The sequence below is a fragment of the Cyrtonyx montezumae genome, unplaced genomic scaffold (assembly GCF_038088225.1).
Source record: "Cyrtonyx montezumae isolate F1298 unplaced genomic scaffold, pur_monq_1.0 scaffold_8, whole genome shotgun sequence".
Lineage (NCBI taxonomy): Eukaryota > Metazoa > Chordata > Aves > Galliformes > Odontophoridae > Cyrtonyx > Cyrtonyx montezumae.
This window is the reverse complement of record NW_027072089.1, coordinates 115,976,018-116,001,774: the sequence shown is the minus strand read 5'-3', so window position 1 is coordinate 116,001,774 and position 25,757 is coordinate 115,976,018. Positions and strand designations below refer to the sequence as shown.

At 35.1% G+C, this 25,757-nt stretch overlaps 1 protein-coding gene across 1 annotated transcript in view; it reads right to left on the bottom strand.

Moving 5' to 3' along the window:
- AGMO (alkylglycerol monooxygenase) overlaps nt 1-25,757 on the bottom strand; it is a 182,658-nt gene that overhangs the window by 102,129 nt on the left and 54,772 nt on the right. The window contains exon 5 of the mRNA XM_065752692.1: nt 441-544. Coding sequence (XP_065608764.1) covers nt 441-544 — 104 coding nt within the window. The remainder of the gene's footprint in view (nt 1-440; nt 545-25,757) is intronic.

Sequence of the window (25,757 nt, the reverse complement as noted above, 5' to 3'; positions counted from 1 at the left end):
GTCACAAGCAGAGACAAATAAATCTGCCTGCATGTCCAAAGTGATCTTTAATTGTTTCTTTCTCTGCTCCTTTCAGCTACACAGACAAATTTTACAGTAGTTACATTATACTCTGAACTTTTCCTGTATTTTCCGCATGAACTAAATAAAAAACTATCCTCTTTGACTTGGGAAATTATGAATGTATTAAAAAGACCTAGAATTACCCTTCTTAAACTTAACTACTGTACCTCTTTTCAAGTTTGCTCTAAAAGCATTGATCAATGTACTTCTAAAGCTTATGACTTTCAGATTTTTCAGTTTTACCTCCTTTGCTTTCCAGAATCAAATATCTTAAATAATTAATTTTGTTTGTTGTTTGTTTTGAAAGGCAATAAACATTGTATTTTCACTTCTACTAAATCATGGTGATACTGTTAGTCAAATTTTGTGCAACTTACCCAGGAGGTGTATCTCTGCAGAAAGGATTGTCTCAGGGCTGTGAACAAGTTGTAATCTTCAGAACTGTGATGTACCTGGTGTGCTGCCCACAGTATATTTACCTCTGCAAAACACAATTTCTAATGATGCATGGACCACAGAATAAAGTAATACTTGTTTCCTATTATATTTTTCTTCAGATAAATACAATTAATCCTCCAATTTACACTCTGCTATTATAACATAGTATAACATAGCATATAGCAGGTAATAAAAACTAGTGTTCAGAGCTGAGTTTCAGTAGGTTGGGTTAAATGTCAATAAGCAGATACAAGTCAGCATAACTTTTATGTTGATGAGGGTGAGACTGTAGCAGGAACTAAAGCCATCACTGGATGGACAGAAGGAGATGAGAGAAGAGAGCTAAACAGTCACAAAGTCTGAGCTAACGAAATTAATTCAGGTGCTCTATGGGGTTAACAGGGACAAGGATTGTGTCTTAAAGCTATCATTGTTTACTGAAGTTACAAATCAACACTAGAAGGAGATACAAAATGTTCCAAAAATCTTATGTTTCATATTTAAACAACTTAATCGGCATCTGCTGTTATTCTTATGCTTTTCTGGAGCACGTAAATCCACTTACACCACAGACCACAAAACATTATTGCCTGCCCACTCTTTACACAAATGGAAAAACAAATGGCTTCTTGCTGGAAACTGTTGGAAATTCTGGAATTGGTCAAAAGACAGCAATTGTTCTCTTGTGTTACAGTTCAAAAATATTGCTGGAGTAAGGGCAAAACCAGTATTATTTTTTTCTCTGAAAGTGTGATACCTCTGTTGTACTACAGTGAAGAAGAATATTTCAAAATCTTATTTGTATTTCAAGGCATTTTCTCATTAAGTGCAAATTTAGATGGTCTCTTCAAAGTGAATATTGATATCTGAACAGTCTTAAGTGGAAGGTAACCGGACAGAAAAAAGAAAGCTAGAAACATTCATGGCATCAGATAGAAAGATACAAACAATGAGGAAGATCTTAATCACAACAAAATGAGAAAGTGTTTGGCTAATGTAGGTCAAATAATGTCTATATAGAACAAAAATTAATTAAAGGTCACATATATCCCAAGAGCCAAAGCATACATCAAGCCTCAGCAGATTACAGAAATTACAAGTGAACTAGCTGTCCACCAGCTGTCTGGTACCATCACCACTGAATTGTTTCACCAGAGCAATTAGAGAAGTGCCATTGGCAGATATTATACTACTCACAGAATGATCTTATAATGTGTATTTAAAGGCTTGCAATTATCTAGCATCAAGCTTCAATTCAGTAGCAGAGGCCTGTTGATTAATGTGTGTTTGCAATGTGAAGTAAAGCCAAAAAAATCCCCTGAATGATTCTTAAGGTGCCTTTACCATTTCATTGGACCTGACAGTCTTGAAACAGGAAATAACAGACTTATGTTAGATGATGAGATTTAAAAATGTAATGAGTTTTTGACAGACTGCACGACAACTTCATTTCTGCACATTTTCTATGTCACTGAAAATCCTTACCATTGCTGAATTTGAACTGTAGGTTCAGTTATCATAAAACTAACTTAACATTCAACCAGAGAATTCTTACTTCTATGCAGGCATTTCTTCCTGAAGCAGCAAGAGTTCATTGTATCAAGAATTAGTGATCTCTCTTGAAAAAAAAAAAAAAATCTACAAAAATAACACTAACAAACCATCTTGACTTATTATGCCTAATGACCTCGCTAGGAGATGAATTATTCAGGTGAGCTTCAGTACTCAATAATAATTTGTATTTAAAATGTTTCCCAAGACCTCAACAGAAGCTAAATGAGTGAACAAAGCATCTGAAAAGGTGGAGGTTAAAGACCTGTCTCCTTAGTTGTTTTAAAAGCATTTACTTCCTATCACAAACTGTGTGTAACACAAGACTCCACTCAATGAAGTACAGCTGTACAAACAGAGTACAGTAACTGGATCTTGCTTCTTTCCCTCAGTCATTTTTCTGCATTGTGAAAAGTTCAAGGAAGAGAATCTATGATGATTTTTACAGTCTACTTTCATTCTAGTTAAGGTCAAATGGCTTTCAAAACGAATTACTAAAACGACATTTTATTAACATTCATTTTTCAGTTAAACTACCTCTTACACTAATAACAGTATAAGACAAGGTAACTGAATATTGGTAAAATGTTAACCTTTCAGATCTGCAAGACAGCCTAATTCATCTATCACTCAAAAAATACCACAGGAGTATTGGGGACATAAACAAAAAAATTATCAAAAGTAATTTAACTGCTAAAGCTATTTCAGTTTTTCTGCGAAAAAGAAGTTAAGCGAATTAAATCTTCCTCCTAAATCTTCTTGCTGACATCAGTGTCACCATTTGTGTTAAATTCCTTGATCAGAAATAATTTCTGTCCCCAGCATTAACATGAAGAAACTTATCATCCATTACTTCTATTTGAAACAGAAGAATAACATCATGAATGAGTGTGAAATGGATCACCCCAAAACTCAACCTGTAACCATTAGCACATTAAAAATATTACCGCCATTACAGCTAAAAAACATCTTGCAAATATAAAAAAAGAATACAGCTGATTGCTCATTACCTACCCAAAACAGGAAAGTATGTGTCTATAAAAGGGTTGTGGTTTCATTTATTTATTCATGTATAATGATGATGAATTGAAGCAAAATGAAAAAAACATTATTTGAATGAGAGTGAATTTATTAAAGACCATTTAACACATACTTTCTAATATTTATTATTACGTAATGACAAAAAATAAGAGCAAGATACAGTTGTTGTGTTGTTGGGTTTTTTTTTGTTTTGCTTTTTTTTTAACGGTCTTTATTTTTATTTTTTTTAATGAAGTATTATCTTGTTTTGTAGATCACACCAATGAACAGTCACAAATGAAGCCACAGGAAAAAAACAGCCAAAGGAACTGCTAACTAATGCTCTAAAGAAATTTTTCATGATGCTTTCTAAGTCAAACTGCTACAGAAAATGTAAAAAACACATAACTGAAATACACATATGCACAAAATCACTCTTTTTGATTGAGGTGAGGGAACATCATAGTACACAGGATAATTCAGGTTGGAAAAGATGAGAGGAGGTGTCTAGTCTAACCTGCTCACACCAGAAACAACAACCAGGTTCCTGAGAGTCAGCTAAGCCTTGGAAACCTCCAAAGACAGAAACCATGTAAACACTCCATCACCCATTCCATGAGGTCTGAATGTCCCCGTGGTGGAAAAATATTTCCTTATATCCAGTCAGAAACTCCCACAAAAAGCCTGGCTCCAGCATCTTGATAACCAATTCTTCATCAGTGCTGCAAAGCTACATTTAGGTTCCTCAAAAGCCTATTTCTCTCTCACTCAGTTCCCTTAATCTCTAATTTTCTTTCTTTTATCAATAGAATTAAAATATTGGGCTAATAGTAAAAAAATAAAATTAAATTAAAAATACAGGTCTTCATTTTCCTTTAGGATTATGATTAGGATCCAAATCTCTCCCTTGCTCTGAGCCCAATGACTTCAATAGATGCAAGTCTGAGTCTGAGATAACTTAATATAGACTTGACAAACTAAAGAGAAAAGTGAGGACCAGATGATAACCCATCCATCATCCACAACATACAGCACCAATTTCCTTTCCTTTCCCATCTACCTAGAGCTCACCATTCATTCTCTCACAGAATTATATGCTGAATACTTCAGGATTTATACTAAGCAACATGTGAAAATATTCATGTATTCAGTGTATTAAACAATAACTAACTTCAGTAGCAAGATGTAGTTGTTTTCATCTTCCCTATATCCAAATAGAGCATCTGATCTTCACTTATTTTCACTAGTTTTTAAGAACACTCTTTAAGAACACAGGACATGGGAACTTCAAAATGAGACTTTTTTATTTCAGAGATTTCCACATCGCATCACATTTTGATTAAGAATGGGAAAAAATATATTTTTCCAAGTAACCTGTAGTAATTTCAAGAAGCTGCACCATTTAAACCCTCAATTTTTCACAATCCTAAGATCAATTAAATGACAAAGATTTGAAGGATCTTTAATTAGTTTAAAAGTTCAGATGGATCTTTTAATTAAAAGGGGACAATGTCTTTTCATGTAGCTTTACTGAACTTAGATTTCTGAATCTAAGAAAAACTGGAAAAAATAAAGCCAAACGATGACTTCGAAACATGTCCATATCAATATGCTGAGCCATGTAAAGATTTGTTCTCTTTCAGTCAATACTGACTGTAGCTAAGAGAACAGGTGAAAGTTTCTTCTTAGCATCTACTTAAAACATTTAATTTGACTATACTTGCCATCTTACATGATTAGATATATTTCTTACATAGTGATTAACTGAAGGAGTTATTTACTTAAAAGATGCAAATTGATTGGAACATTACATGTCCTGCTGCTACAGATTATCAGATTACAATGAACTTCACAAAGCCAGACACATGGTAAGAAATTTTCACCGTCTGGTCCCTCCTGACCCCAGCATGGCAAATGAAAAGTGATCATGCCATAGGACCACTTTTCTCCTGTCAGAATTAGTAGAAGCTCCAGAATAGTTGATTAAAGTGTCCCCAAAGGTAAATCTTTCAGTCACTCCTATTTTATTCTTACCTTTGTAAGGCAGAACAGAGAAGAATGCATGTTGCTTAATTTCTCCAATAAACCATGAGCTCCACTTATTTACAAAACCTTGTGTTTGATTACTCATGACCTTCCTGCTCTGCCCTAATTGATTTGCTTATGAAAATTTTAAACAGATCTGTTATATGTATAGCTCTTTTCAAAGGTTATCCTTCCCACCTGAATTCTGTATTGGATGGACGACCACTGAGACAGAAATTCATGCTTTATTACTGGTTTTGTGGTTGTTGCTGTTGTTTGTATTTTAATAAAAGTTGGATAAAAAAATAACCCTGTGTCTTGAGACACTGTGGATGCCTTTACTAAAATTATGAAATCACCCTAGAATCCATTAAATCTCACACAGAATCATAAGGGCTGGAGAAGACCACTAAGTTCATCTAGTCCAACTATTGACCTATTACCACCATGCCTGCTAAACCATGAAAAAAAGAAATCTTCCTACACAGATCAATCATCACCTCTATCTGAAAAGTACTTATATGACCCATACCTGACTCATAATTCTGTTGTGGTGTAGTCCTTCTTTTGTTACCCTTCTGATCCAACTTTTCTTTATGCTTTTCATTTAAATGTTCAATAATTGTTGTAAGACACACTGTATGCCAAAAGCCTCCTCTTCTTTTATATTGTGAATTTAATTTTCATAGGAACAAGTTTTTCCCTCAGTCACTTTAATGTAAGCATAAGGCTGTATGGGTTTGATGAGAACAAGATTAGATCCAAGGACATATCTGAAAGACTATATCAAATGCCACACACAAAGAAGCCTCCATACAGAGAATTGTATATATCCTTCTTTATTTTTTATTTTTATTATTTTTAAGATGTCATTTTAATAAGACATTGTGGCCTTGGCTACATTGAGTGTTAGTAATAGTTTGTATGTTTGGGATACTCAGCTATGAACCAAAATACAAGCCGTAAGTAGAACTGTGATTGAGTCATAAATTATAAATGATTTACTGTATTGCATCAAAAATTTTCTGAACTTTCCTGCTCTGCACATTTTTATTGGAAGGCACCCACCTACACATATAACTGACGAGATAAATTCTCAGCAATTAGAAAACAGGAGTTCCATGGCTGGTTAGGAGAACCCGACTACTATAGCCTTTGTTGCCAGAGTCTGTTTCAGGAGTGAAAGAAGTCAAAAGCACCCCTTCAAGGCTCAATCTATGCCTCTTTGATTATTTCACAATTAAATGTTGCAGTATTTAGATAATTACAGCATAAACAATGCTTCATTCACACAAGCAGACTCAAACTGAAAATAATGCTACAATATGCAATTCTGAAGCATATTTAGTCGTAATCCAGCAACTTTGCTAGGAAACCTCCATAGGCACTGATATTTCCATGATGCAAGATGTGCTTTTTCCGTTCTTTGTTTAGTATTATCTCTTTTTCAGCTTTCTTCTTGAATTACTCTATGTGGTCAGCAAACTATTTAGTGAGTGGGCTAACTTATAATCAAGTAATACACTGTATATGCTCCCATGCCTTACAAGCCAAAAATTGGAGCGATCTTCTACAAAACCTGCCTCCAGAATCTAAGCACATGCCAAAATTTCCTGTTTGATCCACTGCCATACCAGTTGAAAACACAAAACTTCTCCCACACGAAAATCCACAATAAGATCTGCGAAACTTAAGATGCAGAATGGTCTAGGGAAACGTGGGAAGACCCAGGACAAGCCAAAGTATTACATATGCTACCCAGAACAAACAATGGGCTAGATCATATCCCCTCACAGCAAAAATCTGAGGACTAAACTATACTCCCATAGACTTCTGAATCTGTAAAGTATTTAAGACATAACATGGTTAGAAAAGCAGAGCTTGAACAGGTCAAAAACAATGGACCACTCAACCAATAGAAGCATTGTGTTACATAGGACATCAATGGAATGACCAGAAAAAGTCCCAGTGCTCCCCAAGACTTCCTGTTTTTAATCCTAAGGGCAGTTCTCTAAGAAGCTAAGCTACACAAATCACACTTTCTGCATCACAGTTATATCAATACAAATACAAGCCTAAGCTCATTACAGCAGGTCAGTCCTAACCCACAGCCTGTAAGAAGCCCTTCATACAGTTCCCAAGAATTGAACAGTCTCTCTCCACAAACACCATGGAAAACCACAAACAATTACAAAGTAAGGATTCAGAAATTAATTCATACTGACTCAGTCTCTGACTTCATTCACATTTTTTTAGTCCACTGCTGCATCTCACACAAATTCTGTTATACCAGCTTGCCTGAGCAACCTTTTTCTCACACATTCCCAGAGCCAGTTTTCTAGTTGCTTGGAGCAGCTTTGTGGCTGGTCAGTTTTGTTTGACTGAGTTCTAATTGATCCCTGCTGCAAAGAGCTGTATCTTCGGACCTTGAGGAATCAGGATGGTAGCAACTGTTGCATTGTTGATCCCTTCATGGTTGTAAGAAGCACAGCCATTTTCTGCCTGCACTGGCTTTCATGATAGATTTTTTGAGTTTAATAGCCTGAAAACAGCACTGATTATTACAAAATAAATAAATAATCAGTGTCACAGTACCTTAAAAGATAGCTACCTCATAGCATCAAATCCAGTTTGTGAACCCAGTCTCAAGACACGTCACAATTCCAAGCATGTCACACTTCCCGGTACACTTGCTCTATTTGGCCAAAGTCCTTTGGTTACCCTTTCTTCAGTGGGAGTTCCTACTGGTTATGGCAATGTTGGCCCATCTGGTACTCTCACAACCTCCTGATTGAGTGACATTATATATATCAACCTGCACAGCTCATTTCTTTAACTAGTTTTTGCACCACTTAGCTCTTTCCACTTTTTTTTTTTTTTTTTTTGCTACAAAGAGGAGTATATGGCTCATTAATTGCTCAATCACAAATCATTCTGTTGAACTAGATATATTTATTAAAATTAAAAACTGCATCCAATTTCTGTGTAAAGGAGATATTCATCAGCTGGTGCAAAATAGAGCTATAGAGTTATGTCAGTTCATACAAGCTGCAGACTTGAGTCAAGCTTTTCCAAATACGGGTGATTGCAGTGCTGGTAATCCTTAGTTCTGAGTATTTGCCAGCCTGCATAATATAACTCGGTGATGCTGAATACTGATGTCCAACTGCAGTATAAATGTGTGAAACACATTAGCTGTGACCAAATCAGCACTTTACTACTTTGCTGGATGATAAAAAGAACTGAAAGTAAGTCAATTCTTTAAACAAACAAACAAAAAAGCCTCTAGATACATATTTTACTTCTCAGAATTCTTATATATTTGTATATGTTTATAATTATTATATTTTTTTCTATAAGCTTCTCTGCCACTGAAATGTCAGCTTATGCAATTTGTTAATATATTCATCTTGGAGGATTTTAGAAGGAAACTGCTGGAATGAAATGGGAAACAAAAAGGATAAATCTCCCCCCACCCCTTCTCTTCTCTTTTCTTTTTTCTTTCTTTTTTTTTTTTTTTTTTTTTGAGAGAGAGAAAGAAAGAGAAAAAGAGAAACAGAGTGACAGTGTTCTTATTCTCCTGCATTCTGGGCTGTCTACAAAAGATTGATGCCTGGTGTCACTGTTAGGAAGTGCAAACTGTTCAGCTTCATTGCAATCTATGTCCTCATCCTCTTGCTCCACAGGATACCACATACTTTGGCAGGCAATATTCAGATGGGAAGTACTTTAATGGCAAGAATGGATGCCAGTGAAACCTTTTCCCACAATATTCAAAACTCTAAACTTACATACACTACAGAAAATAAAGCTGCAGGATATAAAGAAGAAAACAATAACTGATAGTAATTTAGCCAGATTAATCTTACTTTTTGCCCCTCAGAAAAGTATATTAAAAAAATGCTAGGGAAAACAGAAATAGAAGCAGAAAAAGAAGCGGAAAAAAGAAAAAAGAACAGGAAGAAATTAAAGTCCTCCAACTCAGATACAAAAACAGGCTTTTGAAAAAGAAATATCCATGGCCACTTCATTCAACTTCTACTTTGTAGGCTGGATTCCTGCATTCATTTATTTGGTTCTTCATTTTTCCAAAGGCAGAAACATCAAGATGTAACGCTTATAATGCAGTTCAGTTATTCTGGTGTAAAAGTGGAATTAGTTCTAGACAGTATTCTCCTGCAGGGTTCTAATTGATTATTAACTACGCTTCTGAATGATAGATACTGGGAAATGCAGATTAGACTTGCGAAAGAATCCATTAAAATTTACTGAGAATATCAAGGAAGCCTGGGGACATCCAGGACGCACCACACCCCTTAAATCAACTTTTAAAATATTCTAGGGCAAAAATATATGTGTGTATAAAGAAAAAAAAAGAAAAAAGAAAAAGTGTATGTACAACTTCAGTCCCACCAGCCTGTGGATTCACAAACTACAGAAAAATCCAGACAGACATTTTAGGAAAAACACGTTTTCTGAGTTCTGTATGGATCTGATCCAAAACCTACTTAATTTGGTTTTAACTGTCCATTAGCTTCACCAGATTTTGAAACAGGTTCATTATATATTATGCAGTTCAAAACAAAGGGCTGTTAACACTTCAAACTCAAGTTCAGGTAATTAGGCCACTCATATTTATTTATATGCTTGTTTTACAGATGTCTCACATTCTTTCTCTCATAAATAAAATGAGCTAATATATGCTTGGAGTAACAGCTACTGTAAGATTATTTAGCAGTGATAAACTGATTTCTTATTTTCTGTGTATGTGACATATAGAAAAAGAAATGTACACCAGTATTTACCTTACAGTCCCATTCCTAAAAGCACATAGCTGAACACAGATGTTCTGCATACATTTAATAGCTACCTATGGTTGCAACTGTCATAGAACAGACTGATTCTGGGCACTATTAGGTATGCTGAAACTGTAACATCCTTTTCAGTTTATCATTTGAACAAAGATATGGAAGCCATAGAGACAGATTAGGTAGAGACCACACCAAAGGCAACTTGTCAAAGCACAGAGCCACAATTTAAAAGTGAAAAAAAAGTCCATTAAGCTTGTTTTAATATGGATTCAAGCCAGGATCCATCTGGTACAGCCCAGCCCCAGGTCCATCAGCTAGAACTATCTAGAAGACACCTCTAAAACCAGAATGCAATCTTCACTGCTCTCTCTCTCACTACACCCTGCTCCATTCCTTCAGTACAGAACAAAGACATTCCAAAATTAATTCTACACAAATTCAGGCTCATCTTTATGTTGAAGCCATCCCTGGGGCTATAGCAGTTTAACTAGACACAGTGAAAAAAATGAGCATAAATTGCTCTTCAATAAGGGCCTTTTCCTTCGTTGTCTATTGCTAATGATACTGTGTTTTATTCTTTGACCGTGAGTCAGAGGTGTTATTTATATAAATATTTTTGGGAAAGAGGAAGTTGAATAAATAATTACTAGGTGAAGACTGGTAAAAGCATACACAAAAAGTTTCTTTTGTAGAGCCCATTCCAATGTTTGCTTTAAGTTTTGATATTGGCAATTGTGGAGCCAAACCTACTTCAGCACTCCCTGCAGACACAGATTCCTGGCCTAGGAATTTAAGATGAGGGCTGGCAACAACAAGAGCTAACAGATGAATCTGAAGGTGTTGGGGAACAGGAATAGCAACAGGCTCCTCTGCTGCTAATTCAAACTGATTTGTTAAAGGACAGCTATAGCAACTGACTTATAAAAATGCACTCCTTCTAAGTGCCCACTAAGTTTTGTAGCCACATCTTCTGACTGTCACTATGGTTTCTGACTTTAAGGACCTACATCTACTGGCTGGATAATTCATAGCTTAGGTAACAGAAAGGAGAGGATTTTGGAGAAAGAAACAAATTTAACTAATTATGACATAGTAATATATTTCCCTGTAAATTAACTAATTTTTATCCTTTACCCATTTGCGCTAAGCCATAAGAACAAGCTGAGATTGGAATTTCAATGCAGTATTCATCTTCTGTACGTTATTGTTTCCAAAATCACAAAAACAAGCATTTAAGCTATGAAGTGCAAGACACAAGACTGCAGGCTTACCTCGACCACTAAAATTGTATATAGGAAACATATCTGCCTAAAATAAATAGTCTCCTCTATTTTATAAAGTGTCATTATTATCTGGCAAGTGCAGGGTATTTCATTTAAAATATAAAAATAGAAGGGTTTTTTTTTATTATTATTTCAACTTGCAGATCTCTGGTTAAAATCCATTGCCAGCCAAAATTACTGACCCAAAATGAGAGCATGCTATTGGCCTCTTTAGGCAGACTGTGCCAAATGTAACTCTAGTCTACCAAAAAAATCCTGCTACTCCACAGCCAATCTCCTCCCACAGTTGGCGGGGGAGAAGAGGGAAACAGAGAATCTCTTTCTATCTGTGAAGTGTTGATTTTTTTTATAGAAAACATACTTGTAAGTACAGGTTTTTTTACAGTGTGTTAAGACATATCAAACAGCAAGTATTTATGTATAATTTCATAAGATATTTTATATGCACACCAGTACCCATTATCTCCACACCCAGCATGGTAGCTCTCAAAGCTTGTAAGTTAAATGACTACCCCATATTCATCCCAGAACTTACTTACATTCTGGGGTGGAAGGCCCCAGCAATGGATGAAGCCTGAGTTTCAGTTGCTCAGCCAAGAGGCACTCAGAAACTGCTGAATGGTGGCCTGAGGGAGACACAGAACAACTGTGTCAGTCCAGGCTAAGAATATCCTTTGCCAAAACCCTGAAGAAATTGATATAAGCTAACACCAGGGAATCAAGACCTAGACAATCAAGGGGTATAATTTATAGCACCTGGTGCCAGTAACACAAAATCTAGGCTATAGCTAGTGGTTATAGTACAAGAACACTCATTATTTTCCCCCTAGCAATAAATAAATGAACATTTAAAAAAAACAAAGTATGAACACAAATTTTATTTATATTTCATATCAGGACTTGGACTTATAAAGGACTGGAAAAATATGTATGTAAGTACTGTTTTAAAGAAATTAAGCAAATTATTGTTTAAATGATAGTTTAAGTTGCTTTGATCTCATTTATATGATATTCCTAATTACTTCATTACTACCTTTGAGAATTAATATATTCAATCAAATGAAAAGAGAATTAAAAGGCAGGGAAAGAACAGTACATATATCTGTGCCTTATTTTATAGAATGAAAATATTGCTTCATGGAGCTGATGTTTACTTCCCTCTGGTTCTGGCAAAAAAAAAAAAAAAAAAAAAAAAAAGTTTATGAGTACTAAATGCTCTCCTTATTCCCAAGGAAAATTACAAGAAACATAGTACTACACAGAAAAGAAAAAAAGAAATAAGAATAATAAATGCCTTAGTAGGATGTGAGTACATATTATAAAACACTATATATATGTGTATGTATCTGTTTTTCAGTGTTCAAGTAAAATAAACATTTTCATTTTGTAATTGGTCAAGGCAACCATATTACCACACAGATGTTCACCTAGTTTTAACCACACCACTGCTATCACCGTCTAAATACATTTTCTGAATGCAGATTGCAAACCCTTAAATCAGGAGCATTTATTTCTTTGTGTTTTTGAGTATCCAGGATCTAGAAGCCTTCACCTCTTCTGAGACTTGGGACCTCCTGTAACATGAGACCACATAAGGTCTGAATAACCAAACTTATAAGAAAAGATTTATAAAGGTGTACAAAAGACAGATACATTTGTTTCTGGAATAGGATAGGACTAGTGAAGTAGATCTCAGAGGAACAGCAGGTGGTTGAGATTATAATCAACCAATCAAAAAACCTCAAGCAAGCTGGACCAGATGGCCTTTTTTCTGTTACTAATATTACTTATGTTCCTACTCAGCTGTAAGAAGTTACAAATAGTTTACCTGTTCATATTATTCTGACTCAAATTACATAAGATCAATGCTCTCACTTCACCATCACATTAAAAGTTATCATGACATTGTCTGTAGTTGTATTTAATAATTTACAGTGCTACCTACTCAGAAGAGAAAGTGGTAGGTGTAACAGAAGTCTTGCCTTTTACAGCACAAATTATGCAGCAAGCCATAAAAAAAAGCTAAAGAGAAAAGCAAAACTGAACAAAACAGAAGAAAAAAAACCAAAGCCCTAAAAACCTTAACATGTAAGGTCTAAATGCTACTAATATAAACAAAATTTAAAGTTAAACTATATTTCCTGTATTAAAAAATGAAATTTTGAAGGAAAATTAATGGCCATGACTAATCTAATCACACAGGTTGAATGATATATTAATCTACAACTGCATCAAATATGTCCAAATCTGTCCTTCATTTAATATGGGGCACAGTTCAAACTATACAAACAACTTTGGGAAGGCATTTCGCAGGTGCAAGAAAAAGTTTAGCAACTCTAAGTTCTCAATTTGCGTTTATTTATTTCAAAACTGTACAAATTTCACATATAAAACTTATTTTCAAACAAGCTAAGTTGCAAATGTTGCATTTTACATGACCATGGAACTAAATTGATGTTAAGAAAGTAAACTTACTGCTAATTGCGAGGCATATTATGTTGCTGTAAAAATTCTAATAATCCACTGAAAAAGTTTAAAAAATGTTTAAATTAATTTCATTAAAAATAGCTTAAGAAAGAGCAACAGACAATATTATCACAACTGGGAGCAAGAGTTCATTCAATCAACATATATTTTTACTTTCCAAACCAGTTCTCTTCACTGTAATTTGATGTCATACATAATAATATTTATGGCAGAATAAACTGTGCCTATTATATACATTATGAATTATACCTTTATAGATTATTCTTCATTTATGTACATTTACATTTAAAATGTCATCATCTTTGCAGGTAAGTGTCTGAGATATGATTCCATTCTGCAGGCATTCCAGGTGCAGAAGAAGGAGGATGCGTGTCTAATTGCTGAATTCCAATTCACATCTAGTAGAAGTCTCAGAGAACACTACACAAGTGTTTATCTATACTTACTCTTCCTGTAGGCATATTAAAGTAGGTATAAAATATGTTAGATTCATTCAGCTACTAATATCCATACTTGATTGCTGCTTCATTTTGTCACAATTCTGGAATACTAAGCAAGAGTTTGATACTAAAAACGTACTACACCTCCCCAGCATAGATCATATTTCAGCAACAGTTTTATCAATGCGCTTTACACATCATCTTGATCCTGATTCTGCAGAGATGCAATCATTTTCATAGACACTTGGTATGGGTGGTTGGATGATTTTTCTGCCATTTATCACTACAATATACAGCACATTTTGTTTAAATATGGCTGGCTGGGTAGTGGAGTCACAGGATGAATGAGAATACCCAAAGCCAAGCTTTTGAGGTGGTGGAGAGAAGGAGACCTTCCCAGGGGCACAGAAAACACTGAACAGAGATGTCATTATGAATTTCCTTGGGTTGCACCACTCCACTCTGGAATAATGTAGTTGGCAGGCAATATATGGGTTTTCATAACCTTTTCCAACTTGCTTCATTTCAGTGTTTTTGGATATCTGTATTTAAATTCAAATAGGGAGGTGGTTGAGGCACCATCCCTAGCGCTGTTCAAGAAGCATTTAGATGAGGTGCTAAGGGATTTGATTTAGTAGTTCAGTGGGTAGGGATGGTGATAGGAGGATGGTTGGACTAGGTGATCTTGTAGGTTCTTTCCAACCTAATGTACCTATGAACCTATAAACCTATGAAAGTTTTCTTCTTCTATGTTGTACATTCATCTGCTGTTCTGGTAAAGCTTTAGATAAATGCCCTAAATCCTGGCATTGCCACTTTTAAAAGAAAGTCAGGTGGGAAGTTTTGTCTCAAGTGTCTTGTTTAGTGGGAACCTGTTACATACAGAGATGTGATTATACATATGTTAAGGTGTTGTGTTCAAACAAGATCACAGGGATTTAGAGATGTTATTTTGCAAACTGTAGTCTCAACAGTATTTGTATAAATTACTGAACAACACCAAATGAGTTAGAATGAATCCGTGTATTACATCAGTTAATCCAATGTCACTAGTTCAGCACAATAAAATAAGCATTGAATGCAATAAAATCTTATTTGCAAGAGATTATTTTGCAGCAAAATATACTAAGAGGTAGTTTGGTGAAGTTTCTCTTAAAGGCCACAGCCATAATCAGTATGTGATCATCTGACTAAATATTATGTTAGTGTAATGTACATACAGATGTTCATTTATGTAGATTTTATTCTGCCCTTCCACATTTTAATGAAGATATTTATTCTGGACTAACTCTTTTCTAGGTTGGACTCAGCAGAGAAAAAGGGACATGTAGAGACAGCCTCAACGTCAAGAGAAAGAGGCACATAAAAAGTTAAAGGAAACAAGAAGCACAAACATTTTCTCTGCCAGCCACTCCAGTCTTTTCTGTAACTCTTACAGCATATTTGCAAAGGTATCAGTATTCTACTTGGCTCATAGAGCAACAGATAAACACACCCAAAATGTGAAATACATAGCAAACACATTTCTCACAGAATTCTCATAAGCTCTAAATGAATACTATGGCTATAACATTCTGTTCACACTTAATTCAACTCGTTTCTTCTAGCAGTGAAATCAAGTGAACAGATAAGATTGGAATCAAATCGCACAATTTCATGTTTAAACAAAATCTGAGTGGGTTTGCTATGAAGATAAGCATTTTTTTCAACTGCTAAAGATATTTGGACTCCATACAGTCTCATTTGTTTGAAAATTGTTTTGAAGCCTCCATTTTAATCCAGTTTAGGGATAAAAATAAATGATCTTTTCTATAATTGTCAGTTTTTTATTATAAATGAAATACTACTAATGTTAACTCAAAAGGGATCTGCTTCATATTACATTATTTCTGCATTTTCCTTATACGCTTATGTAGTTTTAAGTAGTTTATTATCACCACAATCTGCTTTATAAAATTAAAACAGACAAAAAAGGCATGTAAATTGAGTATCAGGAAAAAATGTTTTTCTCACAAGCAGCTTTACAGATAAGGCTTAATTCTGCAGAGTGCTGGGGCCTCAGTAGTGCCTGTTTGTGCAGTAGCCTTTCAGTTTGCTCTTGAGTTGCATTGCCTGACTAGAGCAACTGAAGATATTAAGTCCATGAAACAATGGCACTCTCTGGAAACCAGTAATAAACTTTTTCAGACTTAAACTTCATAAGAATTTCACACTTTTGGTGTTCGATGGATCCTGGGAGCTTACATATCAATTGACAACCTCATGACCTAAGGTTTATGACCTCATGCGCAGGTCGTGTGGGAAATTTACAGGTGGGGTGGTCTTATTGCAGCTTAACGAGTGAACCATGAATGACAAACATCTGCATCAAATTTTCAGATAAATCAAGATGATCACCAACCATAAAGAAACAGATTTTTTTCCTTTTTTTTTTTTTTGGTACTGCAAGTCTCCTTTAGAAACAGACTTCATAAAGAAAAAAAAACAAAAAACCAAGAAAGTAACTTTCTCAAAGCCTTTAACTTTGTCAAAATGTAGTTGAAAATCTTGAGAAGAAAAACTGAACTACTAATGTGAGGTCATATCAGAAAATATCATTGAATTAATTACTGAGAAATATAGCTGCCCTGACTTGAATTTTCCAAGTTTGGGTTTTTTTTCCTAAGATACCCTTGATCTGTAAAAGTACATTATCTGACTGTGGAGCCTAATTTTTTTCTTTGGACCTCAATCTGATCTCTAAAACAGCCAAGCTAGAGTTCCAGGTTTGCAAGAGCAATCTGTCAGCTCCAGCTCATACAGTATTGCTGATTTTCCAAAATACAGCCTTGCCCTACTTCATCAACTTCCTCAATGGAAATTCTGGTCTAGAATCAGCTCAGTTGCCATAGCAACTTCAAGCAATGCTTATGGTAGTCAGAGCATGGTCAAAAAATGCCACCTTATACCTGCAACCTTCCTCTACTATCTAGTAAAGGTCTTGACAAAGAACAAGAATACTTCTCTGCCTCCCAAATATCAACACTATTACTTTACTTGTCAGGATTTGATGTTTCTTTAACCTAGCAGATTAGTACAAAAGCACCTAAAATATGGAAGAGATTCAGGTAAGGGCACAAAGAGATTAGGTATTACTTTAAGTTCTTAATTGGATGGCTCCTTAGAAAATAAGTTTGTACAAATTTCAAATGAAGACAGCTAAACAACATACATATAAGATTTTGAGTCCATAAACAATCTCTGTTCCGTGTACTTCTATGTATGTATGTAGCTATGTATTATCTAATAATAAACACATCTGCAGTATAGTTGTCTATCAGTACATATGTAAAGTTTACATTCCCTAATTGCTAACACTTAATTTCAGTTGTAACATCTACTGTGATTGACTATGAACATGGATCTTACCCAGAGCCTATTTCCCACACTGGTTTTCTGCACAACAGAAGTTTCAGACTTAAAAGTGCTTGTCAGAGTTTGCTTATGGCCACTATTTGGGATTAATGAATGAGCACCCGAACACATGGCACATCTGATGAGATCTCCAGCTGCAACCCAGAGTTACAATCTGTCATGGACAAGATCTGCTGGGTTCTATTGGGAAACGGTTTCAGAAATAGGGGAGTGAAGATGTCAAAGGTCACAGCCAAGAGATGGCTGAGAAAGCCTTACACTAATATTATGAAAAATGTTCATCTCAAAATACATATTTGCAACCAATTCTACCATAGCAACCTGAAGGACAATGACCAAAAATAACCAAGGGAAATTATACTCATTAAAGTACTTCCCACAAACAAACAAAATTTTACAAGGCTTGACTTAGTGAAATGATGAAGTAATAAGGGAGAAGCTGAAAGAGAGAAGCTGAAGGATAGGTCAAATCCTCTATAAACAAGCATCAAACATGTATTTGCTATGTGCTGCCTCAGTACTGCTGAGGGAGCCAGGAAGAAAATCCTCCAAGATGAGAAGCTTCAGATGTAAGTTAAGAATAAAGCAATCATTAATATTAAAATTCCAAGGAGACTTTAACAGTTATAATGTAATACATTTTATAAATCCATAAATTACTCACATTTAACTATTTACTAAGTCCAAAATGTCCACATTTCTTAATAGATGAGGGTGAATAATAAACAGCATGGTTAAGTAGGTCATGGATAGAAGTATGGTAATGCTTGAGACAGTTAATGGTTTCTATAAAAAATACTGTTTACAATTGTTTAAAAATATCATGATAAAATTGAATATGCCAACATTTTAAACATAAGTGCTATTTTAAAATAAACACATAACTTTCAGGGGAGATGGCATCCAGAACACCAACAGCATGACTAAGTACAAGTGTAAATTAACGTGCTAACAAGAGTCACCTCAGTCATTCACCCTATTGGGTAGCATTCTGCAGAAATGTGAGGACTTATACTAAAGGCAGTACTAAAGACCAATTAGGAAACAATGCTTTTAATACTGCATGTATATTTATGCAAATGAAACTATTATCACTTAATAAATATAAGTGCTTCTTCATAAAAAATTGAATTTATCATCAATATGTTATGGATTTGATCATTTTAGAAATTATTTGTTGTAATCTTGTATTTAGCTCATTTCATACAAAAGATATTAAAAGGTACTTATGTTAAAGTAAAAAAAAAAACTTCTCACATAGATGTTGAAATTCTTATACTGTTTCAGCTAGATGAGGTTACTTAGAGGTGATAATAATGGTAACTATATTATCTGTAGTTTAAGAATACATTTTCAGGAACTCTGAATCTTACACTGATTAAAAAAAAAAAAAAAAAGACTGTTCTTGGCAGTATGCTGGATTAATAAACTTCATCAGCTGAAGGAAAATGCAGATGAGTACCAGAGCAGCAAAGTAGTTATGGATGGAAGAAATAGTAAAGATGGGTGGGGAAAGTAATGAGCAGAGGTAATCAAGGCTGCTATCTTTGGAGGCAGTTCAAAATCAGGAAGGGGCTTGAAGCTATTAGAAATCTGGGAGAAAATATCATCACAAGGCAGTTCCTGTCTCCTAGGAACCAAATGCGATCACCTGACAATACCATGTAGACATTTTACAAGTTGACAGTCAAATGGCACTAGTAAGATTGAAAAGGTAATGCAGATAAAATATGAAATGTCACTTCCCATTTCTCAAACAAACTTCACTCTTACTTATTAATCCAAATATTTTCAAGCATTTTTTTTAACTACAGAGTTCATGCTCATGGTAAAGGACTATATCATCTGTACCCTGAATAGATGCATCAAGCTGGACTGCTTATGGAACCTCCTGGCCAGTTCTGCATTTGTGCATCTGCACAGATGTGTTTTGTTCTTCACTCAGCCTTAGCAAATTTTGAGATGTCAGATTTATTATACTGGAGATCCAACAGATGCTTTTATTGACATTGTGAAAGTCTTACGTTACTGTAATCAACAGGACCCAATTTCAGGTTTTAGCAACAAAACTAATACCTTGATGCTAGTGATGTATTGAAAGATCCATAGAAGAAGCAAGGGAACTTCGTTCTTTGCCTTCCACTCAGATTTATTTCCCTGTGATCTTGATAACAATAAATTAAACCCTAGACAGGTACAGTCTTCCTCCTATCTGACAGCCACTTCTCACAGTTTACTAGAAACTAGCGGAATGTAACAATTCCTTTCTCACAAATTCCACCTTTTGAATTTCAAATATTTTTGCCATCAATAAAGAGCTGTCAAACATATAGAACGAAAGAAAGACTTGCATTTTTTACTCCATGGTTATTGGAGACATACAGTAACGGCCTGGTGAAATGCTGAAGCCACTGTTCCCATCCTAACATCATGTGTTTGTATTGAGCTGGGAAAGCCAGATCTTTTGCAGGATGTGGAAGAAGATAGTCAGTTTGACTCCTTTTCTGCAATGCAGCGGAAAAGTAAGCGTAACCAATACCATTAATGCCATTCAATTCTTGTGGGGATAAACAAGTGCTCAAACTAGATTTTTAAAGGACAACAGCCATCTGGAAGTAGTGAAAATGAACCTAGTAAAAAAGGGAAATGTCTTCATTTCAACATCTTCCCTACAGTTATAATAGACAAATATATGTGGCAAATTCAGTACCTGGAAATAAATTATCTCAAATTTGTACCAATGATATTACTTGCTGTGCCATCAATCATTTACTATCCAGGGGAGAAATTACATCATTTTGGCCAAGTTTATGCATAGCCAATGGAAAAGAAAGAAGTAAACAAAAAGTACCCTATATTAGGTAGAAATATCAGTGCATTTGTAAACCAAGAAAAATCCAGAACCTGAGCTACTGAAAGGAAGTGGCAGCCAGATTAATAGAATATATTGAATTTCTTTAGGGGGTAGCTAATGAGCTGAAATTATTTTGTAAAAGATACAATGTTTGTGAATAAAGGGATTTGTAAACTCTGAATATCTTTATTCAGAATAGCCAGTGCTTTCAACTTCAGATGATGAGCTAATTCCAGTGTGCAAATGCTACTCTTATGTTCACTCAATCTTTAGTGCGTTCTCTTACAAACTGGCAATGGGATCAGATATCATTCCTCACACTGATCCGATCACTTTGGGAGTAGAAGGCTTTAAGCTCTCAGGATGGCCTACTCTTGCTTGGAAGCTATTCCATGAATGATGCTTTCATTGTACACTTACAAGTATAGCTATGAGATCTTTCAATTCTTATACCAAATAACTCATGTAAATTCGTCATCAGTTAATAGAAATATTAGTGTGTAGCTGTGGAAATCTTATCTGTGATAACATTCATCTGCAGCCATAAAGATTTGCATTTGAATCCCTCAGTGCTCGCTGTGGCTTGATACTGATCCACCTTTTCTTTTTTACTTTTCTTTATTGTAATTCTCAATTATGATCACCACCGTTATAGTTAAGAAATCAAACTTTCAATTCATACCTATTATTTGGAAATGCAACAGATCTTTGCAGGTTTATTGAATCATAAATTCCTTACAAACTTTTCTAAGGGAATCATAGTGAAAATATTCTGATACTCTACATTTCTTTAGCATGCTTCTTGCTTGACTTCTTTCAGCCTACACACCTTGCATTTCTTTACTCATGCAGGATGGAGTATATATTTGGCAATACTCAATCCTCTATTTGCCAGTATCAGCATACAAAATAAAATGACAATCATATATAACTTGTTGGTTATGATCTCTTGGAGTATTTGTGTTTTGTCCATCCATAACTTTGACCATGGAAATGGAAATTGGATACACTTGATTGTTTTTTTAAAAGTCTGTAAGGTCATCCCATAATGAATTTTATCAACTCTGTCAGAGGTTAGCTATAGAAATTAAAGATAAAACGTACCATGCAATTGTAGATTCACACTTTTTGTACATTCTTGCTCAGCTCATGGGAATGCAAACTCACGTTTTGACAACTCTCACAAACTTCCTTTTGTTACTTTGCACAGAATCTACAGATAATCAATATTTCAGGTATATATCAGGTATAAAAAGGTTTCCATAAATACGGTAATCATCCATCCAGAAATGATGAAAGAAGAAAATCATTCATGAAGTACATTTACTGAGTTCAGCTGAATAATATGAAGAATAGATGAAACATTATTTTCTATGACGACTTCAGTCTACTTCGAAATGTATAATTATTTTTGGCTTTATCAGCATTGAAAGGTGAAGTACATTGTTTTGACTTTGTTCATATTTTACTCCCTTCAAACATCAGTACAGAAAATTTCAGTTAAATCGAATGGGAGATAAAGCTGAAACCACCAGTCCAGTCCCCTTTGTCAGCTTACCCTTTACTAAGCTATTCACTGAAACATAAGCTAAGACTACAAACTGAAAAGAAAAAAATAAAACCACTATGTTCCAGCTGCAATGTACAGATGAAAATGAAGAAGAAAAAAGAACTGGATATTTGTGAAAGACAATGTGGAGTACAGTCAGTTCTGATTACAAGCCAGCTGTGTGAGCTTGCACTCTCATTAGCAGGGTTTCAAATTCCTGGGTTTAGGATAAAAGTTAGCACATATTTTCTTTTGTTTTCCTTTCAGAGAAAAAATAAATAAATAAATAGAAAAGGCATGGCTTGAAATGAATAATGAATAAAAAAATATATCCTTATAAGGGTGAACTTTACTCCTCTACTCATCAAAATGCAAACTTTTTAACTTGCTCAACCATAATTCTTGTTATGGTTGAGTTTGTAAGTTACGCATTCCAGATGTGAGGCAATAATAGGAAAATCTCAATGTGAGGGTTGGATTTGGGATCTCTGTGTGTGTGTCTGCAGCATTCTTTTCCCAGTAGGTTTCCCACATTTATAATAATGACATTGCGAATAATGAAAACAAAAAAATCCTAAACACAAGGGCCAGTATTTTCAAATCATAAACAGAAAAATAAAGTATATCTTCTTATGATTCACCTATTAATTTTGGAAACTGGTAACAGTAGGTCACACCATTTATTTAAAAACTCAGAGGAAAAAGCTGGCCAATGATTTCTTTTATTAGAAATATTTTGAATCTTTGGAAATGAAGCCAGTAGGAACTTAGGATGCAGTGAAGTTCAAAGTTTCTGTGGGTGTATGTTGTAGTGAACGAAAGAATGGTGATCCAGGCAGCATTAACTTGCCAGATACAATTTCCTTTCTCAACACTGTCTCTATGGGCTTGCTTAAAAAAAACTGGAGAATTTTACTTTTTATTTGCCAAATTGGCCATAGCTGGAATCAATCAAGAAGTAATACCAGAATTTTAAGTTCTGTGCAACAAAAAGCTGTTGTGCTACAGCAGCTCAATACTGTCTTTTTTATCTTACCCTGAAATAGATACATGCAAATCACACAACCTCTACGTGTTGTAATAATATGAATACACATACATTGTGTGGATATATCCACAAATTACACATACATAACCCAAGGTCAAGCCCAAGATTTTCAGATGTGATCAGTTTCTAAATCCACTCATTGGCAAACAAAAACATCCTGTTCCTGGGAAGTAATGTGCTTCTGAGTGTTTTCTAGAACGTATTTGGTGTGACTGGAAACACCCTGGAAACAGGGTTGGGCAGAGACTGCCATCCCAAGAGACACAGATAATCCACTTCATACTGAATGAAGCCTGAATCTCTTTTTTTTTTTTTTTTCTTCCCTCTACTGCAGCCTTTCCTCTAATCAGGCAACAGGAAAACAGTTTACACCTGGGGTCAAGTGGGGAAAAACTGGACACAGTCTCGTCCAAACAGATATTGTTGACAGCAGGAAGAGAATGGAACAGCCTCCATGTCTCGGGCTACCCTTCCCTGGAGACTTTTCTCATAATCACAACTTATTCCTCAAGCATCCTTCCAGAATTGTGGGATTTCTTCATCAAGTCCCCCAGCCCTTCTACAAGGATGCATGCAAGCCCATGAAAATGAAAAGAACTAGAAGTTTTCAGCTTCCTGCTTCAGTAGATTTTGCATGGAAAGTGCTTCAGAGACTGACAAAAATATTTCTCTAAGTTTGTAGAGCGGATGAGCAAATCAGTCTAGATTTGTGTAATTAGGCACACAGACATTTTGCTGGAAATACAAACTGACATTTCACTTTCCTCTGAGCAGAGGACACTCCAGGTATAGTCTAAATGGACAGAGTTCTGGAACTGGAAAAGGCCAACTGCTAACTTACATAAGATAACATAATGTCCGCTTTCTTTTCAAATCTGGATGGTTCAAAGAGCTTTCTGCAATATTTGCTCTAGTCTGACTCCTCCTTATGTTTTCTAGGGCATCATAGGCTGGCTCCAAGATCTGACAATAAGCACCAAGCACTGCTCATTATTTTGTGATTTTGAGGAGCAGAGACTGGTTTAAAATCAAGCAAAAGCTTCAGAGTTAGTTCCAATGTTAACACGTGGCCCCACCTTCTTAGGACGAGGGATATTCCTCAAGTCTCTGTATTTGGACTACTCAGAAATAACAAAGATCTGGAGTTGCTGGGGTTGCATATATACTATGTGTTATATAAAGAACATTTTTATGACGTATTGTGATTTGGAAGAGTTATTGAATACAGAACAGAAAGATAAGTGCAAATGGATCCATGTGTCCTTCTGCATTTATTACAGAAAGAAAAATCTCCACTTTCCTTTTCAACTTTATATTAGAAACAAATAGACAAAATAAAATATTCATTTCCCTTCTGAGTATCTTTATATTACAAGTTTTTTTTCAAGCATTCAGTAGATACATAGCTAACAAAAAGCAGATCTATTTATTCTACCCTGCTGGGCCACTAGAAGTATAGAAGTTTACAAGGAGTCATTTCTCATATGTTATGAAAATGAACATAGTAACAGTACAGATTAGAAATCTAAGGTTAAACACATCCTCGTGCTTAACTGATCAGAGATTTTTCTTACTCACAATTTGAAAAAAAAAATACTTGAACAAAACAAGGTTCATTTCAGAGTTCTTCTTTTTATTTTTATAATTATTATTATTATTTTTTTTTGTATGTTTCAAATGTCAAATAATTCAAGCTGCTTACAGGTCACCTGAATCTCAGTAGAGGTTACTTCCTGCATTCTGTTAAGCTTAGTTTTATATTTATCTCTTTAAATACGAACACCTAGCAAACAAACTAAATGCTTCTGCTACTTAGAGAGGTAAAGCATAAAATATTTTTTATAAAATGAAACGATGATATACGTAGGAAGTAGTATGTGCTAATGCTTTCTGGGCCTCACCAGAGGCTACTCCTTCCATTTATAAACTTTTAATTCAAACTAAATGGGAACTCAATAATCTGCCTCCTACAGAATTTAAATTAGTTATCTAGAACAAGCTGTTGTCTGAGGGTATCATGCTCTGTTATTTTATCTAAGATTCGCATAAGCTCCTGAAAAAAAGTAGTGGACCAGTGTAGTTCAGACTATTTAAAAGATATTTTAAACTAGGAGAGATATGTAACTTAATCACAGTGTTATGTAGCTGATATATAATAAATCACCTCATCCAAAAGTTTACTTTCAACACTCAAACATCATCAAACATCAGAACTCTGCAGCAGCACACTGAGGACAAGAAAAAAACGTGACATGCTATCAGGCTGTGCATTCATCAATAGAGCTGCTGTTCTAAACTGTTCTCTGTTCCCCTCATAGGATGCCAAGGAATTAATGCTCCATTGGCATGTTTTAATAGAACAATAGGACAAATGGTAAAGTTTTGTTGTTTTTTTTCCTAATGGAATAACCAAATAAACAAACAGAAAAAAAAAAGTTACAACAATCAGACCTATTTTCCCTCTAAAAAAAAAATAGAAAGAAAGCAAACAAAGTTGTGTGGAAAATGCTTAGGAATCACAGCAATCATTGAAACTGCAACCAGAAAGGAGGCAGTAATGTACAACCACCTCTGCCAGAGCTGCATGACCATTTGGTTTTTACAGCAAAGAAAAGACAAGAGCTCTCTCTGCAGTAATTCCTCTGGTAGAAGTGAATAACACACACCCATCACAAATTGTAGAAACACAATGATTTACAGAGGGATTCCCAGATCTGCCAAATCCAACACCACACAACCCCTACTTCTGCCACCCTAGCAACACCGGACTTGTT